The sequence below is a fragment of the Notolepis coatsorum genome (assembly GCF_963971535.1).
Source record: "Notolepis coatsorum genome assembly, contig: SUPER_7_unloc_1, whole genome shotgun sequence".
NCBI lineage: Eukaryota > Metazoa > Chordata > Actinopteri > Aulopiformes > Paralepididae > Notolepis > Notolepis coatsorum.
Window position 1 is genome coordinate 1,243,222 of NW_028174880.1, and position 19,741 is coordinate 1,262,962.

Consider the following 19,741-nt stretch of genomic DNA (forward strand, 5'->3'; position numbering starts at 1 on the left):
TACAAAATATTGAGTGAACACTAGTATGGGTTTAGGGAAAATAGAACTACTACATATGCAGTGTTGGAGATGGTAGAAGAAATAACAAAGGCAGTGGAAATGATGAGTGTTCTATTGGTATTGTTTTATATTGACCTGCAGAAGGCTATTGATACAATAGATCACAGCATATTCGTGAGAAAATTGGAGAAGTATGGGATACGAGGTATAGCTAACTCTCGGCTGAAGAGCTACTTGGAAAACACACAGCAATGTGTGCAAATTAATGCCACTGTGTCAGGATTTAGGAAGGTCACCTGTGGAGTACCCCGCGGATCTGTGATAGGTCCACAACTTTATATTAATGATATTTGCAATGTTACTGAACTGTTAACGTTTGTTATTTTTGCAGACGATAGAAATTTATATTGCTCAGGAAGTAATTTAAAGGAACATCTGTTTGATATTCTCAAAACGTGGTTTGATGTTAATAAATTGTCTCTCAATATTAAGAAAACTAAATGTTTGTTTTTTGGTAATTGAAAAGAAATAGAGGGGGACATCGAGTTAAAAATCTCTGATGTAAACTTTTGAAGAGTTTCTAGGGGTAGTTATTGATCAGAAATTAACATGGAAACAACATATACTGCCCTCACATCGCTCACTGCTTTTAAACTAAATCTGCACCAGATCATAACCGACTGTCGCACCTGCTGACTGCCTCCCAATCGCACGCATAGCCCTCAGACTCTTATCTCCTCCCCCTGGGCCCCCTCACCTACCTCCCTCCCTCTCCCCCTTTCTTCTCTCTCTCTCTCTTCCTCTGGTTCTCGCTCTCCCTCTCTCTCCCTCTGGTTCTCACTCTTCCTTTCTCTTTTTCCCTTTCTCTTTTTCCCTCTCTCCCTTTCATTCTCTCCCTTATTTATTGTTGTCTATGTATACTATTGCATCATTTTGTATTTTATTTACTTGTATGCATGTACATAACCTTGTTTTTGTTACAGCATCCCCCCCCCCTTCCCACAAAATGCCTTTGCTTTTTGGACAGGCTGCTTTTGTATATAATAAGTTGTTCTTAATTGCTCGCCTGGATAAATAAAGGTTAAATAAAATAAATAAAATATAACTATATTCAAGGAAAAATGTCTAAGTCAGTAGCAATCCTGTATAAATGTAAGGATATATTAAACTATAAGGCCTTATATAATTACATAATACATAATTTACAGCTTACTTATACTTCCTTACATATCTTACTGTGTGGACGTCTGGGGGTCGGCATTTTAAAACACTATAAATCCAATAGTCTTACTGCAAAAGCGAGCCATTCTGAGCCTTTATAAGGCTGTTACTATGAACACACAAATCCACTGCTTATAAAGTCTCATGTTATGAAATTTAATGTAATGATTTGGTTTATTATAGAATTATGCAAATAATGTACAGAGCTAAGGCAAAGTTACTCTCAGATGGTGTGCAAAGGTTTTTTTTAATACATGAAAGAAAATATGATTTGAGAGACGTTTGTAAATGTACGGTTCAAAAAGCTAAGAAAGGGATTAAAAGGAGTTGTATTTCTATATTTCTATTATTGGGGTAAACTGGTGGAGCAATGCAGATATACAGTTAAGAATGAGTCATTCTATCATTTTGGTTTTCAAAAAATTTGTTTGTATTGTGTTTTTTTTAAGGCTGTCAATCTATTAAAATATTCTGATTAATCACATGATTGTCCATAGCTAATCGTGATTAATCGCAAATTAATTGCATATTTTGTATCTGTTCTAAATCTACCTTAAACGGATCCTTTTAAAGTACTCTTATCAACATGAGAGTAGACAAATGCTTGCTTTATGCAAAAAATGTAGACGTTTATTTATTGCCACAATGAGAAATACTGTCCAGAATCTTCAAGTAAGATGTGCAAACTGCATTGTAAAACAAAATGCTGAAATCATGAAATGTTTTTATAAAAGCCCAACAAAAAAAGTGTGTTGAACTTTAGTGTGTTGAACTTTACACTTGAACTCTTCATCCCCATGTCTTTGTTTAACCCTTTCACTGCCACACGACAGAAGGTTAGCCCTTTACTATCACACAAACGACGGCGATGCTCCATCATTATGTGATAGTAAAGGGCTAACCTTCTGTATTGTCACAGTATTGTCGTGTGGCAGTGAAAGGGTTAAGCAGCCATTTAACACAAAAGGATGACCCTCATGCATTGCAAATTTGCATCAAATTCAAAACAAACAGAGTGATGCACAAAATAACTTAAAAGAAAATAATAATAAAAAACAATGAATAAAGTGTGCATGAAATAATAGGGGAAAGAAAAAGTTAGGAACTTGTTACATTCACCCACACAAGGGCTGATGACTCACCCCCGCCCCCCCCCCCCTCTCTCTCTCACACACACTCTCCCAGCTCTTTCTCTCTTGCCCCTTCCTCATCATCTCTGGCACACCCTCTCTCTCTCTCTCTCTCTCTCTCTCTCTCTCTCTCTCTCTCTCTCTCTCTCTCTCTCTCTCTCTCTCTCTCTCTCTCTCTCTCGCTCTCTCTCTCTCACACACACACACACTTTGAGTGGGAGCATGTCTATGTTCCCCGGGTCCTATGTTCCCCGGGTTCTATGTTCCCCGCTTTGATTGATTGATAGATTGAACATTTTAGACCACCAGCCCTGATTCCAAACTCTAACCTTAACCAGTTCGAACGAGAGCCTAAGCTTAACCGTTCGAAACAAGGCGGACATTAATAATTAATAAAATAATACAAATTTATAAAATTTTCAATCTATTAATCAATCAAAGCGGGGAACATAGAACCCGGGGAACATAGGACCCGGGGAACATAGGGATGATCCCCTTTGGGTCAGAAAAAAACATAGTATCAATGAGAGTATCAATAATGCACCTGAGTGAAGTCCAATAGTCTCCAGTGAGCGCAGCGGTGATGCGATGCGTATTATTTCACGCAGACCGTTGTCCTCCACCATGTCATTCGGCCTGCCCCGCTGTCTCCCCTGCCAATTATCCAGCGTGGTTTGCATCGGTGTGCTTGGCCGACGAAAGTAGTATTTGAGACTAGATGTACTCCGGTGGTAACTAAATTCACATCAACAGTAAATCCAAATTACTTTTGTCCTGTCGAGAGAGCCATCAGGCTCATGCCAGCTACGGCTAGTTAGCTACAATCCACACTGTTCCTCATACCAGCTACGGCTAGTTAGCTACAATCCACACTGTTCCTCATACCAGCTACGGCTAGTTAGCTACAATCCACACTGTTCCTCATACCAGCTACGGCTAGTTAGCTACAATCCACACTGTTCCTCATACCAGCTACGTCTAGTTAGCTACAATACACACTGTTCCTCATACCAGCTACGGCTAGTTAGCTACAATGTTCCTCATGCCAGCTACGGCTAGTTAGCCACAATCCACACTGTTCCTCATGCCAGCTACGTCTAGTTAGCTACAATCCACACTGTTCCTCATACCAGCTACGGCTAGTTAGCTGCAATCCACACTGTTCCTCATACCAGCTACGGCTAGTTAGCTGCAATCCACACTGTTCCTCATGCCAGCTACGGCTAGTTAGCTACAATCCACACTGTTCCTCATGCCAGCTACGGCTAGTTAGCCACAATCCAATGCAAAGTCAATGGGGTCACACTCCTGTCTGTACAATCTGACTCTGTACAAATCCAGCAGAAATTTACTCTACAGTGCACAGAAAGTAGATTTCAGCTTGTACAGAGTAGACGGGAGCTCGACCCCATTGACTTTGCATTGGTCTGTGGCTAACTAGCCGGAGCTAGCATGAGGAACAGCACGGACTCTCCTGAACAACATCATCAGTAAGTAAGAAGTGGGGTCATGGTTCCAAAAATCACCACCATCCCTCTAAGCTCCTTCGTTAGGCTCCTACTTTTTTGTGAACTGTTTTGCTGAATCACATTGTGCTACAGTGCAGCCGTCTGGCTGCCTTCCTTGAGAAAGGACATCATGACCTCTGACCTCGTTGTGCTGTACTTGTGCTGTATGATGACAATACATTTGAATCTAATCTAATCTAATCTAATCTATGAGTAATACATCGGGCTAGGTGCTTCCGTTCACCGCACCTTCAAATGATTGACCAATGTGTCTCTGTGTTGGTTTGCAGGTTGAAGCTTGTTTCAGCTCGATCCCTCCAGGACTGTCCCATAGAGGGCGTCACAATGGAGAGTCCTCCTGAGGACAGCACAGGCTCACCGGGCAAAAGGTAACCGGCATGTAGAGTTTCTAACTATACTTTTTTTTTTTTTTTTTACCAAAACCACCTTCACTGTTATTGGTTACTTACGTTCCTCAAACCTCCAGATCAGAGATGAATATAAACAACATTACAGACCTTCCACTGGGTTACTGCTGTAGCACCTCCTGCCCCCTCCACCCCAGTACCTATCTGACCCCCTGCACCCTCCACCCAGTACCTATCTGACCCCCTGCACCCTCCACCCAGTACCTATCTGACCCCCTGCACCCTCCACCCCAGTACCTGAAGAAGGTCCAGGGTTCGATTCCCGCTTGGGGACCAGGTTTCCATGATGCCAGTTACCCAGGTGGGGTATCTCCCAGCCCCAGGCCTTTCTGTGTGGAGTTTGCATGTTCTCCCCGTGCTCGCAAGGGTTTCCCCCCCGATAAGATAAACCCAATGGAAAAACATGCACAACAACAAGATCGCTAACGCTGTGGCGTCCTTGACGAAGACGGACAGGAGCACTTGGATTGGTCCCCTGGCGCGGCTCACGTTGACGCCTGTCTGCTCCCGGCTGCCCTTGGGGGGGAAGGGCGACGGGATGGGTTAATCGCAGATACGAATTGCATGCATGCATCGCATGTGTGCCAATTGATGACCTCGGAGCAGGTCCTAAATTATTATTATTATACCTATCTGACCCCCTGCACCCTCCACCCAGTACCTATCTGACCCCCTGCACCCTCCACCCAGTACCTATCTGACCCCCTGCACCCTCCACCCAGTACCTATCTGACCCCCTGCACCCTCCACCCAGTACCTATCTGACCCCCTGCACCCTCCACCCAGTACCTATCTGACCCCCTGCACCCTCCACCCAGTACCTATCTGACCCCCTGCACCCTCCACCCAGTACCTATCTGACCCCCTGCACCCTCCACCCCCCCAGTACCTATCTGACCTCCTGCACCCTCCACGCCCCCCAGTACCTATCTGACCTCCTGCACCCTCCACGCCCCCCAGTACCTATCTGACCTCCTCCCGACCCCTCCACGCCCCCCAGTACCTATCTGACCTCCTCCCGACCCCTCCACGCCCCCCAGTACCTATCTGACCTCCTCCACCCCAGTACCTATCTGACCTCCTCCATGCCCCCCAGTACCTATCTGACCTCCTCCACCCCCCCCAGTACCTATCTGACCTCCTCCCGACCCCTCCACGCCCCCCAGTACCTATCTGACCTCCTCCCGACCCCTCCACGCCCCCCAGTACCTGTCTGACCTCCTCCCGACCCCTCCATGCCCCCCAGTACCTATCTGACCTCCTCCCGACCCCTCCATGCCCCCCAGTACCTATCTGACCTCCTCCCGACCCCTCCATGCCCCCCAGTACCTATCTGACCTCCTCCCGACCCCTCCATGCCCCCCAGTACCTATCTGACCTCCTCCCGACCCCTCCATGCCCCCCAGTACCTATCTGACCTCCTGCACCCTCCACGCCCCCCAGTACCTATCTGACCCCCTGCACCCTCCACCCAGTACCTATCTGACCCCCTGCACCCTCCACCCAGTACCTATCTGACCCCCTGCACCCTCCACCCAGTACCTATCTGACCCCCTGCACCCTCCACCCAGTACCTATCTGACCCCCTGCACCCTCCACCCAGTACCTATCTGACCCCCTGCACCCTCCACCCAGTACCTATCTGACCCCCTGCACCCTCCACCCCCCCAGTACCTATCTGACCTCCTGCACCCTCCACGCCCCCCAGTACCTATCTGACCTCCTGCACCCTCCACGCCCCCCAGTACCTATCTGACCTCCTCCCGACCCCTCCACGCCCCCCAGTACCTATCTGACCTCCTCCCGACCCCTCCACGCCCCCCAGTACCTATCTGACCTCCTCCACCCCAGTACCTATCTGACCTCCTCCATGCCCCCCAGTACCTATCTGACCTCCTCCACCCCCCCCAGTACCTATCTGACCTCCTCCCGACCCCTCCACGCCCCCCAGTACCTATCTGACCTCCTCCCGACCCCTCCACGCCCCCCAGTACCTGTCTGACCTCCTCCCGACCCCTCCATGCCCCCCAGTACCTATCTGACCTCCTCCCGACCCCTCCATGCCCCCCAGTACCTATCTGACCTCCTCCCGACCCCTCCATGCCCCCCAGTACCTATCTGACCTCCTCCCGACCCCTCCATGCCCCCCAGTACCTATCTGACCTCCTCCCGACCCCTCCATGCCCCCCAGTACCTATCTGACCTCCTGCACCCTATTACCACGTTTTCTACAACTTGATAGAACTGAGTTGTATTTCCATTGTACAGAATAACTCATACATGTTTCTGAAATGTAGCAGCGTACTTACAGCATGTTTAAACCTTTCTACAACTAGTTACACGCAAACCAATACTGGAATATGGTATCTTTAAAGATGATATGTTTCCCCCACACACCCTTGTGGCCTAGTTAGCGCCATGAAGGTCAATGTCCGCTTCCATTCATTTATGCTAAGCTAGGCTAGCTGGTCCATATCCGCTTCCATTCATTTATGCTAAGCTAGGCTAGCTGGTCCATATCCGCTTCCATTCACTTGTGCTAAGCTAGGCTAGCTGGTCCATATCCGCTTCCATTCATTTGTGCTAAGCTAGGCTAGCTGGTCCATATCCGCTTCCATTAATTTGTGCTAAGCTAGGCTAGCTGGTCCATATCCGCTTCCATTCATTTGTACTAAGATAGGCTAGCTGGTCCATATCCGCTTCCATTCATTTGTACTAAGATAGGCTAGCTGGTCCATATCCGCTTCCATTCATTTGTACTAAGATAGGCTAGCTGGTCCATATCCGCTTCCATTCATTTGTACTAAGATAGGCTAGCTGGTCCATATCCGCTTCCATTCATTTGTACTAAGATAGGCTAGCTGGTCCATATCCGCTTCCATTCATTTGTACTAAGATAGGCTAGCTGGTCCATATCCGCTTCCATTCATTTGTGCTAAGCTAGGCTAGCTGGTCCATATCCGCTTCCATTCATTTGTGCTAAGCTAGGCTAGCTGGTCCATATCCGCTATCAATCAATAGCATGCACCCGGATACCTTACCTAACTGAATGCACAGAGAGGAAATTCCTGTCTGACTCTGGAGAAGACGGAAGCACCATAATGTTGGTATCTATCTTCCTGTCTGACTCTGGAGAAGACAGTAAGCACCATAATGTTGGTATCTATCTTCTTGTCTGACTCTGCAGAAGACAGTAAGCACCATAATGTTGGTATCTATCTTCTTGTCTGACTCTGCAGAAGACAGTAAGCACCATAATGTTGGTATCTATCTTCTTGTCTGACTCTGCAGAAGACAGTAAGCACCATAATGTTGGTATCTATCTTCTTGTCTGACTCTGCAGAAGACAGAAGCACCATAATGTTGGTATCTATCTTCTTGTCTGACTCTGCAGAAGACAGTAAGCACCATAATGTTGGTATCTATCTTCTTGTCTGACTCTGCAGAAGACAGTAAGCACCATAATGTTGGTATCTATCTTCTTGTCTGACTCTGCAGAAGACAGTAAGCACCATAATGTTGGTATCTATCTTCTTGTCTGACTCTGCAGAAGACAGTAAGCACCATAATGTTGGCCTGTTTCTTTAAAATCTGCCTTTGTTTTCTCCACTATTTTCCACTGCAGCCCTGAGATGTTGCGTGACGCGCTCGAGCCCACTGGAGGACAGCGTGAGTGGAAAAGACATAGCGTCTCTATGATCGCCAATGTCACTCACTCACTCACTCACTCACTCACTCACTCACTCACTCACTCACCCACTCACCCATCACTCATCACTCATCACTCACTCACTCACTCACTCACTCACTCACTCACTCACTCACTCACTCACTCACTCACTCACTCACTCACTCACTCACGGTTAGCTGCTCCGCCCCCTCGTGGCGGCTAAATGGAAATGTACTTTGTGTGTGCTCTAGATAACGTTTTTATAATTTAAACATAATAATAAATACATCCACAGAGTTTTTAGAAAGGTGGAGGATAAAAGTATTGCACCAATACTGACTGTTGTTGTTTACATGTTGTGTGCATGTATGTAGCCCCTCCCTCCTTCCCATCTCCCCAGGTGGAATGCACCTGCTTGGATAAATGACACACTGGTGATCTAGTGCGACATCTAGTGGCTGAATGTGGTCTATAGTACTTTTAATTGTTCATTGTGAAAAGATTTTGCATAGAAAACATGGCACAAATGTATGAAGATTATACACTTTCACATTTGAAGCCTGCCAACATCAAGATGACATAATCAGAGCAGCATAACTGGACCACATACCACTTTAACATAACCATACCACAAAGAACCACAAAGTACCCCAAAGTATACAACAAAGTACCATAAAATACCCCAAAGTGCCCCGAAATACCCCAAAGTGCCCCAAAGTATACCCCAAAAGACCACAAAGTACCATAAAATACCCCAAAGTGCCTGGAAATATACCACAAAGTACCCCAAAGTATACCCTAAAATATCACAAAAGTATCACAAAAAAAACCCAAAGAACCTCAAAGTTCCCCAAAGTAATGTACCACAAAATACTGGCTCAGAGGTAGAGCAGGTCAACTAATGATCATATGGTCAATGGTTTGGTCAGTGGTTTGAATCCCAGCTCCTTCTGTTCACATGCCGAAGTGTCCTTGGGCAAGACACTGACCCCCAAATTGCTCCCAATGAGCAGGCTAGCACCTTGCACCTTTCATGGCATCTGGCTGCCATTGCTCTGAGTGCATGTGTGCATTTTTAAAGGAGAGGCCATTATAAAGCTCTTTGTGCAGGATGAAAAGCGCTATATGCATTCCATTTCCCATTCCCAAAGTACCACATATTTTCAAAACAATTTTTTTTTTTTTTTTTTTTATCTTTTTCCCCCTCCATTTTCCTCCGATTTTCTCCCATCCCAATGTTAGTCGTATGCCAATTCCCAATCCCTTCCTGGTCGCTGCGCACTTACCCCCAACAAATGTTTATTTTAATATATTATAATCTCCAAATGTAATAACATCTGTATTGAACACTGAACAGACACTATAACATTTTTTAACAAATTCCAGTAATGATATACCTATGTGTTCACTTTTCTTAGTTTTGAGGTTGTTCGCAAATGTTTTGCCGTTCGTTTTTGGCCAGGTTCTTTGGCTATCTGGGGTACCACTGGAATGCTCAACTTCCCATCATTAGATTCTATCGTTTTAGCCTTTAGCCTAGGTACCATCTTACCCTTCAAGAATTTTAAATATAGCTCATTCTGCTCATCTTCCGTTTTAGTGTCCCATATGACATTGGGGCACTTTGGGGTTCTTTGGGGTATTTTGTGAAACTTTGTGGTATTTTAGGGTATATTTGGGGGCACTTGTGGTATTTTGGGGTACTTTGAGTTATTTTTAGGGTACTTTGTGGTATACTTTGGGGTACTTTGGGGTATTTTTAGGGTACTTTGAGGTATTTTTGGTTACTTTGTGGTATTTTGGGGTATACTTTGTGGTATTTTAGGGTATATTTGGGGGCACTTGGGGTACTTTGTGATATATTTCCAGGCACTTTGGGGTATTTTGGGGTACTTTTGTGTATTTTGGGGTACTTTGGTTACTTTGTGGTATTTTGTGGTACTTTGGGGTATATTTTGGGGTATTTTTAGGGTACTTTGTGGTATTTTGGGGTATACTTTGGGGTATTTTTAGGGTACTTTGTGGTATTTTGGGGTATACTTTGGGGTATTTTGTGGTACTTTGTGGTTCTTTGTGGTACTTTATGGTGATTAGTAGGACCCCAGTTGGGGTGTAAAGTCCACACTACAGGCTTAGTAACTACTAGTGTTTCACTAAATCAGCTAGTAAAAGCGGTTGCACCACGATTACTTAGTCTACAAGCTAACTAGTTTGGACGAAAAGTCATAACTAAGGCAAGTGGCCAATCAACGATCACAGATAGAATTCCATCGCCATGGTTACCTTCTGGCTGGCATCTGCTGGGTTACTGTGTTGCAAAACGACATGCAATTAATGAAAGATTTATTCTGTGTGGCAGTAAAACTGCTCTCATACCATTAGAGTATAATTCAGTGACATCAGTGTGTCTCATAGTCTTCTACACCAGGGGTTCTCAAACATTTTTATACCGCAACCCCATTTAATTTATTTTTTATTTTAAACCACACTTTATATTTATTGGCAAATAATTTGCACTACAACCCATACCTCATTACACCTTACTGTAAATTGTACCTAAATTGTACCTCATCCCATTTCTGCATTGTACTGTATAGTATATTGTATTGTAACTCAGTTACTTTTTTACTCTGCATTGTACATTGTATATATGTATATATTGAACACTTTTGTCTACGTACTTGACTTCTATTTTATACTTACTATACTTTTTATAATTATCCATTTTTATCTAGCAAAATCTCTGGAGCAAAACAGAAAGAAGCATTTTATATAAAAGTATTCTGTACTTCTGTATGACAACTAATAAAGAAACTTGAAACTATTTAGATTTTCTTTGGTTTTGGGGACCCCACACTTAATGTATAGTTAGTTTGGGGACCCCACACTTAATGTATAGCGTAATTTCAACATGGAATTAAGGAACATCAAAATAAAAGCACACATTGAACTTGATCATGCATATTTATTAGAAGATTTTATTACAGCACTATGTTATCAATACACATTTATAAAATGAGGCATATTTAGCCAGAATATGTTGCCAGAACATAAAAAAACTCTTATATGTGTCTTATAATTCACACTATAGGGAGAAGTGTCTCTTATAATTCACACTATAGGGAGAAGTGTCTCTTATAATTCACACTATAGGGAGAAGAGTATTTTATAATTCACACTATAGGGAGAAGTGTCTCTTATAATTCACACTATAGGGAGTCTCTTATAATTCACACTATAGGGAGAAGTGTCTCTTATAATTCACACTATAGGGAGAGTCTCTTATAATTCACACTATAGGGAGAGTCTCTTATAATTCACACTATAGGGAGAAGTGTCTCTTATAATTCACACTATAGGGAGAAGTGTCTCTTATAATTCACACTATAGGGAGAATTGTCTATTATATTCACACTATAGGGAGAAGTGTCTCTTATAATTCACACTATAGGGAGAATTGTCTATTATATTCACACTATAGGGAGAAGTGTATTTTTAGGGTACTTTGTGGTATTTTGGGGTATACTTTGGGGGACTTTCGGGTACTTTGTGGTTCTTTGTGGTGATTAGTAGGACCCCAGTTGGGGTGTAAAGTCCACACTACTATCCTATCATACAGAGTTATGGGTTATCCTCTAAAATCCCTTCAGTGTAGCAACAAAGCTTTGGTTTGGAGGAAGGAGTCGTTTTATTTACTGATTAAATGTGTTTTCTTTATGCTGCTTTCCTCCCCAGCTTCAGAGCAGCAGAGGGGACAGGTGTTGTGTGACGCCTGTTTGGACGATGGCGTTGAGAAGGAAGCAGTGAAGACCTGTCAGACCTGCAGCTCCTCCTACTGTGAGAGACACCTGAAGAGACACAAGACGTCCCCAGACCTTCAGAGACACATTCTGCAGGAGCCCACTGCAGGACAGCGTAAGTGGAAAAGACACAGTTTGTCATTTCTAGCGTTCATTCTTCAGAAGTAGCTTTAGCTGCATTGTTGTGTTTTCCCCATCTGGCAACACATCACCCCCACCCTGCAAAAACTCCACTGGCACCACATCATCTACCGAATCCCTACAAGATCCTCCTCCTCACCTACAAATCCCTGCACGGGTTGGCCCCTTCCTACCTGACCGACCTACTCCACCCCTACACTCCACCCCTACACTCTACCCTACACTCCACCCCTACACTCCACCCTACACTCCACCCCTACACTCTACCCTACACTCCACCCTACACTCCACCCTACACTCCAGACCTACACTCCACCCCTACACTCCAGACCTACACTCCACCCTACACTCCACCCTACACTCCACCCCTACACTCCACCCTACACTCCACCCCTACACTCCACCCTACACTCCACCCTACACTCCACCCCTACACTCCACCCTACACTCCACCCTACACTCCACCCCTACACTCCACCCTACACTCCACCCCTACACTCCACCCCTACACTCCACCCTACACTCCACCCTACACTCCACCCCTACACTCCACCCTACACTCCACCCTACACTCCACCCCTACACTCCACCCTACACTCCACCCTACACTCCACCCCTACACTCCACCCTACACTCCACCCCTACACTCCACCCTACACTCCACCCTACACTCCACCCTACACTCCACCCCTACACTCCACCCTACACTCCACCCCTACACTCCACCCTACACTCCACCCTACACTCCACCCCTACACTCCACCCTACACTCCACCCCTACACTCCACCCTACACTCCACCCTACACTCCACCCCTACACTCCAGACCTACACTCCACCCTACACTCCACCCTACACTCCACCCCTACACTCCAGACCTACTCCACCCTACACTCCACCCTACACTCCACCCCTACACTCCAGACCTACACTCCACCCTACACTCCACCCTACACTCCACCCTACACTCCACCCCTACACTCCAGACCTACACTCCACCCTACACTCCACCCTACACTCCACCCTACACTCCACCCCTACACTCCACCCTACACTCCACCCCTACACTCCACCCTACACTCCACCCTACACTCCACCCCTACACTCCACCCTACACTCCACCCCTACACTCCACCCCTACACTCCACCGCTACACTCCAGACCTACACTCCAGCACGAGGCCTCCGCTCTGCCAACTCCAACCTCCTCACCATCCCCCGCACCAGGCGTTCCACACTGGGAGACCGAGCCTTCTCCTTGGTGCCCCCAGGCTGTGGAACTCCCTCTCCCCCTCCATCCGAGGCTCTGCCACCATCAACCTCTTCAAAACCCACCTAAAAACACACCTGTTCACACTTGCGTTCACGCAACACAGCGCTGCTCCCAAGTAGCCCACCCCCTTCCCCCCTTCCCCCCCCCCCCCCCCTGACGCTTTTATTTTAAACTACTGATCCTGTTGTTTTAGTTTTAGTTTATTTTGTGTTACTGTTTCTTCCAAATGTTCTGCACCTTGCTTCCTTTTTATTTTTATTTGTTTTATTTTCCTGTTGTTACTATACATATATATTCATATTCTTATCTCGTCTTTTATATAGCTTCTCTCTCATTGTAAAGTGTGCTTGAGTCTGAGAAAGGCGCTCTCTAAATCCAATCTATTATTATTATTATTATTATTATTATTATTATTATTATTATTATTATTATTATTATTATTATTATTATTATTATTATTATTATTATTATTATTATTATTATTTATTATTATTATTATTATTATTATTATTATTATTATTATTATTATTATTATTATTATTATTATTATTATTATTATTATTATTATTATTATTATTATTATTATTATTATTATTATTATCTGCTGTTTCAGCAAAGACTCATCGTCGACCCTTAACAATAAAAAGACTCATCATAACTTTAACTATTTCCATCTATTGCCTCAAGCTCAACTTTGAATGTAAACTGATGTATCTCACAGCTCTGAAGACCCTCAAGTGGATCTAAAACACCCACTTACCTAAAACCTCAAGCTTCAATCTGCAAACATGTTATAGGCCTGTAGTTAGTACTGTACATTATGTACCAGTGTATATATATATGTGCTGTGTACTGTAGCTACAGTATGTACTAATGTATCTATATGTACCGTGTAGCTACAGTATGTACTAATATATCTATATGTACTGTGTAGCTACAGTATGTACTAATATATCTATATGTACTGTGTAGCTACAGTATGTACTAATATATGTACTGTGTAGCTACAGTATGTACTAATATATCTATATGTACCGTGTAGCTACAGTATGTACTAATATATCTATATGTACCGTGTAGCTACAGTATGTACTAATATATGTACTGTGTAGCTACAGTATGTACTAATATATCTATTTGTACCGTGTAGCTACAGTATGTACTAATATATCTATACATATATACTGTGTAGCTACAGTATGTACTAATATATCTATATGTACCGTGTAGCTACAGTATGTACTAATATATCTATATGTACCGTGTAGCTACAGTATGTACTAATATATCTATATGTACTGTGTAGCTACAGTATGTACTAATATATCTATATGTACCGTGTAGCTACAGTATGTACTAATATATCTATATGTACTGTGTAGCTACAGTATGTACTAATATATCTATATGTACTGTGTAGCTACAGTATGTACTAATATATCTATATGTACCGTGTAGCTACAGTATGTACTAATATATCTATATGTACTGTGTAGCTACAGTATGTACTAATATATCTATATGTACTGTGTAGCTACAGTATGTACTAATATATCTATACATATATACCGTGTAGCTACAGTATGTACTAATATATCTATATGTACCGTGTAGCTACAGTATGTACTAATATATCTATATGTACCGTGTAGCTACAGTATGTACTAATATATCTATATGTACCGTGTAGCTACAGTATGTACTAATATATGTACTGTGTAGCTACAGTATGTACTAATATATCTATTTGTACCGTGTAGCTACAGTATGTACTAATATATCTATACATATATACTGTGTAGCTACAGTATGTACTAATATATCTATATGTACCGTGTAGCTACAGTATGTACTAATATATCTATATGTACCGTGTAGCTACAGTATGTACTAATATATCTATATGTACTGTGTAGCTACAGTATGTACTAATATATCTATATGTACCGTGTAGCTACAGTATGTACTAATATATCTATATGTACTGTGTAGCTACAGTATGTACTAATATATCTATATGTACTGTGTAGCTACAGTATGTACTAATATATCTATATGTACCGTGTAGCTACAGTATGTACTAATATATCTATATGTACTGTGTAGCTACAGTATGTACTAATATATCTATATGTACTGTGTAGCTACAGTATGTACTAATATATCTATACATATATACCGTGTAGCTACAGTATGTACTAATATATCTATATGTACCGTGTAGCTACAGTATGTACTAATATATCTATATATACTGTGTAGCTACAGTATGTACTAATATATATATATATATACTGTGTAGCTACAGTATGTACTAATATATCTATACATATATACTGTGTAGCTACAGTATGTACTAATATATATATATATATACTGTGTAGCTACAGTATGTACTAATATATCTATATATACTGTGTAGCTACAGTATGTACTAATATATCTATACATATATACTGTGTAGCTACAGTATGTACTAATATATATATATATATATATACTGTGTAGCTACAGTATGTACTAATATATCTATACATATATACTGTGTAGCTACAGTATGTACTAATATATATATATATATATTGTGTAGCTACAGTATGTGTTGCTGTCAAAATTAGATTGAAAGTCCATGAATTTGCCAAATCTGTGCAGAAAAACTGTTGCCACTGTCACGCTTTACAAAACATCACGCTTTACAAAACATCTTGATTTACAAAACATCTTGATTTACAAAATATCTTGATTTACAAAACATCACGCTTTACAAAACATCTTGATTTACAAAACATCTTGATTTACAAAATATCTTGATTTACAAAACATCACGCTTTACAAAACATCTTGATTTACAAAACATCTTGATTTACAAAACATCTTGATTTACAAAACATCACGCTTTACAAAACATCTTGATTTACAAAACATCTTGATTTACAAAACATCTTGATTTACAAAACATCTTGATTTACAAAACATCTTGATTTACAAAACATCTTGCAAAAACACGTTGAGTCTTTTAATAGCAGCTGGAGTTGGAGCAGGCCAGTCTCTTTGACACCTGACACGTGTGTTTGGGGCGAACGCTCTGGGAGGAGGAGCCAAACCAAAATGCGGAAGAATAAAGGGTTAGAATAATATCATAGGTTACAATAGTATGACTGGCTCAGCCAGGTCACCCACACTAATACAGACAGTACATGAATAAAAAGGACAAGAGATACAGTACTAAAAGTGTACAATAACACTGTACTAATAAATAATGTAGTAATGTCAACTACTAACGAGTCGGTCGCAGTCAACCAGCACCTGCTCACGGGTCTGACCCTTTAGCTCAGCTGGTTAGTGCGGCCGCCTGTGGATCCTATGGTTGCAGGTTCAAATCCACTCGGTTACACTAATAATGATGATGTTATTCTCCCTGTAGTGGTTCCAGCACCAGAAAAGCTGAAGGTGGAGGCGGTGACGTCCTCAACAGCTACCGTGAACTGGAACCTGCCAAGCGGAACAGATCAAACTCTGTTCCACTACCAGGTGTCCTACCAGCGCCCAAAGATGGAGGAGCCCATTGTCCAAACGATACAGACCCCAATAATCACACTGTCTGATCTGCACTGTGACTCAGAGTACCTCGTCTCTGTCTGCACTGTCTCACAAAACCATGGAAACAGCCAACCTGTGTCAGTGACCTTCAAAACAAGTAAGCAGTCCCCAGAAAACCAAGTAGGACTGGCTCATACTATACAGTGGTTATATTGTATTCTATACAGTGGTTCTATTGTATTCTATACAGTGGTTATATTGTATACTATATAGTGGTTATATTGTATACTATACAGTGGTTATATTGTATACTATACAGTGGTTATATTGTATACTATACAGTGGTTATATTGTATACTATACAGTGGTTATATTGTATACTATACAGTGGTTATATTGTATACTATACAGTGGTTATATTGTATTCTATACAGTGGTTATATTGTATACTATACAGTAGTTATATTGTATTCTATACAGTGGTTATATTGTATACTATACAGTATTTATATTGTATACTATACAGTATTTATATTGTATGCTATACAGTATTTATATTGTATACTATACAGTGGTTATATTGTATACTATACAGTGGTTATATTGTATACTATACAGTATTTATATTGTATACTATACAGTGGTTATATTGTATACTATACAGTGGTTATATTGTATAGTATACAGTATTTATATTGTATACTATACAGTATTTATATTGTATACTATACAGTGGTTATATTGTATACTATACAGTATTTATATTGTATACTATACAGTATTTATATTGTATGCTATACAGTATTTATATTGTATACTATACAGGATTTATATTGTATGCTATACAGTATTTATATTGTATACTATGCAAGTCAAGTCAAGTCAAGAGTTTTATTTGTCACGGCATACAAGCATACAGTGAAATGCGGGAGGTCATGCCCGCAGCGATTGTGCAATAATACAAGTAATAAGAATAAGACATAACAGGTATAATGTACATAAAGTTTACAAAAAGCATGGTAAAGACATGCTAGGTCCTGCGATAGTGCAATACAATGTTAGCTATGGATGAGGCACTGGGTCTTATGTACACTACTATACAATACTATACTATACAATCTACAGTTATACTATATATCCTTATGCTATCTTGTTATATCCATCTATTTACTATACAAGAACCACTCCCGTTCTTTTTGTTTGAAATTTTTTTTAAGTGGCCTTTTCGTTGTGTAAAGTGACCGTTGAGTGTGAGCGTGTGCAGCATGTGTGTGTGTGTGTGTGTTCGTGCTAAAGTGACTGTTAGTGTGTGAGCGTATACAGTATGTGTGTTGTGTGTGTGCTCATGTGTGCTTGTGTGTGGAGAGTTCAGTGTTCAAGACTCTGATGGCCTGGGGGCGGCTGGGTGGCGCAGCGGACTAAGCGTTCATCACCCACGCGAGAGACACTGGTATCGAATCCGGCTGTCAGCGTTGCCTTCGGCTTGGCCGGCCGTCATACTGGCTCAATTGGCAGAGTCAGCGGGAGGGAAGCCGGTGGGTGGTAATCTGGTCGTTGTAAACAGCGACTCCTACAGGTTGGTCAGGGCGCCTGCACAGCGAGGAAGGGAGATGGTGAGGGTAGTGTGAGCCTTCCACACGTTACACCTCACCAATGAGAGTCCGCGCTGGCAGGTGAAAAGAAGTGGCTGGCTGACTCCGCATGTATCGGAGGGGACATGTGATAGTATCTATCAACCCTCCCTAGACCGACCAGTGGGGGGCACATGCAAGCAACGACCAGGAAGGGGAGGGGGGAATTGGCATGACGACTAAATTGGGATGGGAGAAAAACACAGAAAAACAGGAGGAGAAAAAGTAAAACAAATAAAAAAAAGACTGATGGCCTGGGGGAAGAAGCTGAGCCGAAGTCTCTCTGTCCTAGTTGCTGGTGTGCGCAGGCGTTTGCCTGACCGCAGCAGGTTGAACAGGCTGTTGTTGGGGTGGTGAGGGTCTTTCATTATTCTGCAGGCTCTGGATTTGCACCTCTTGTTATATAAGTCCTGCAGGGGTGGTAGTGCAATACCCGTAGTGCGCTCAGCTGAGCGCACCACTCTATGTAGGGCCTTCTTGTCCTGTGCTTTGCTGTTTCCATACCAGGCAGTGATGTTTCCAGTCAAGATGCTCTCTACAGCTCCGGAGTAGAAGGACTGGAGTATCTTCCCCGATACTCTGAACTTCCTTAACTGTCTCAGGTGGTAGAGGCGCTGCTTCACCTTTTTTACGACTGAGTCTATGCAGTGGTTATATTGTATACTATACAGTGGTTATATTGTATACTATACAGTGGTTATATTGTATACTATACAGTGGTTATATTGTATACTATACAGTGGTTATATTGTATACTATACAGTGGTTATATTGTATACTATACAGTGGTTATATTGTATGCTATACACTGGTTATATTGTATGCTATACAGTGGTCATATTGTATGCTATGCAGTATTTATATTATATACTATACAGTATTTTATCCTCTAAAATCCCTTCAGTGTAGCAACAAGGCGTTGGTTTGGAGGAAGGAGTCGTTTTATTTACTGATTAAATGTGTTTTCTTTATGCTGCTTTCCTCCCCAGCTTCAGAGCAGCAGAGGGGACAGGTGTTGTGTGACGTCTGTTCGGAGATTGGCGTTGAGAAGGAAGCAGTGAAGACCTGTCAGACTTGCAGCTCCTCCTACTGTGAGAGACACCTGAAGAGACACAAGACGTCCCCAGACCTTCAGAGACACATTCTGCAGGAGCCCACTGCAGGACAGTGTAAGTGGAAATTTCTAGCGTTCATTCTTCAGAAATGTTACGGCAGCGGTGGCTGAGCCCAATAGCAGAACACACAGGGAGAGAGAGAATGGAGCGTTTTAGGCTTGTTTATTTCCTTAGGTACCAGGCAGACAGGTTTATAGTTGACAGGAATGTGCGGCTTGGACGGGCAGGGGCGCTCGCTTTGGATTCCCAGGAACGTCCGGGCGGGCGGTGTGTCGAGAGACAGCGT

General features: G+C 42.6%; 1 protein-coding gene across 1 annotated transcript; it reads left to right on the top strand.

The window, feature by feature from the left end:
• Window positions 1-3,803: 3,803 nt before the first annotated feature.
• LOC311232695 (uncharacterized protein) lies at window positions 3,804-19,565 on the top strand (the record flags this gene model as incomplete). Its single annotated transcript, XM_084338276.1, has 5 exons — window positions 3,804-3,841; window positions 4,150-4,248; window positions 7,913-7,956; window positions 11,693-11,872; window positions 19,330-19,565. The coding sequence occupies 5 exons, from the start codon at window positions 3,804-3,806 to the stop codon at window positions 19,563-19,565; spliced, it is 597 nt and encodes a 198-aa protein (XP_084194402.1).
• Window positions 19,566-19,741: the final 176 nt, after the last annotated feature.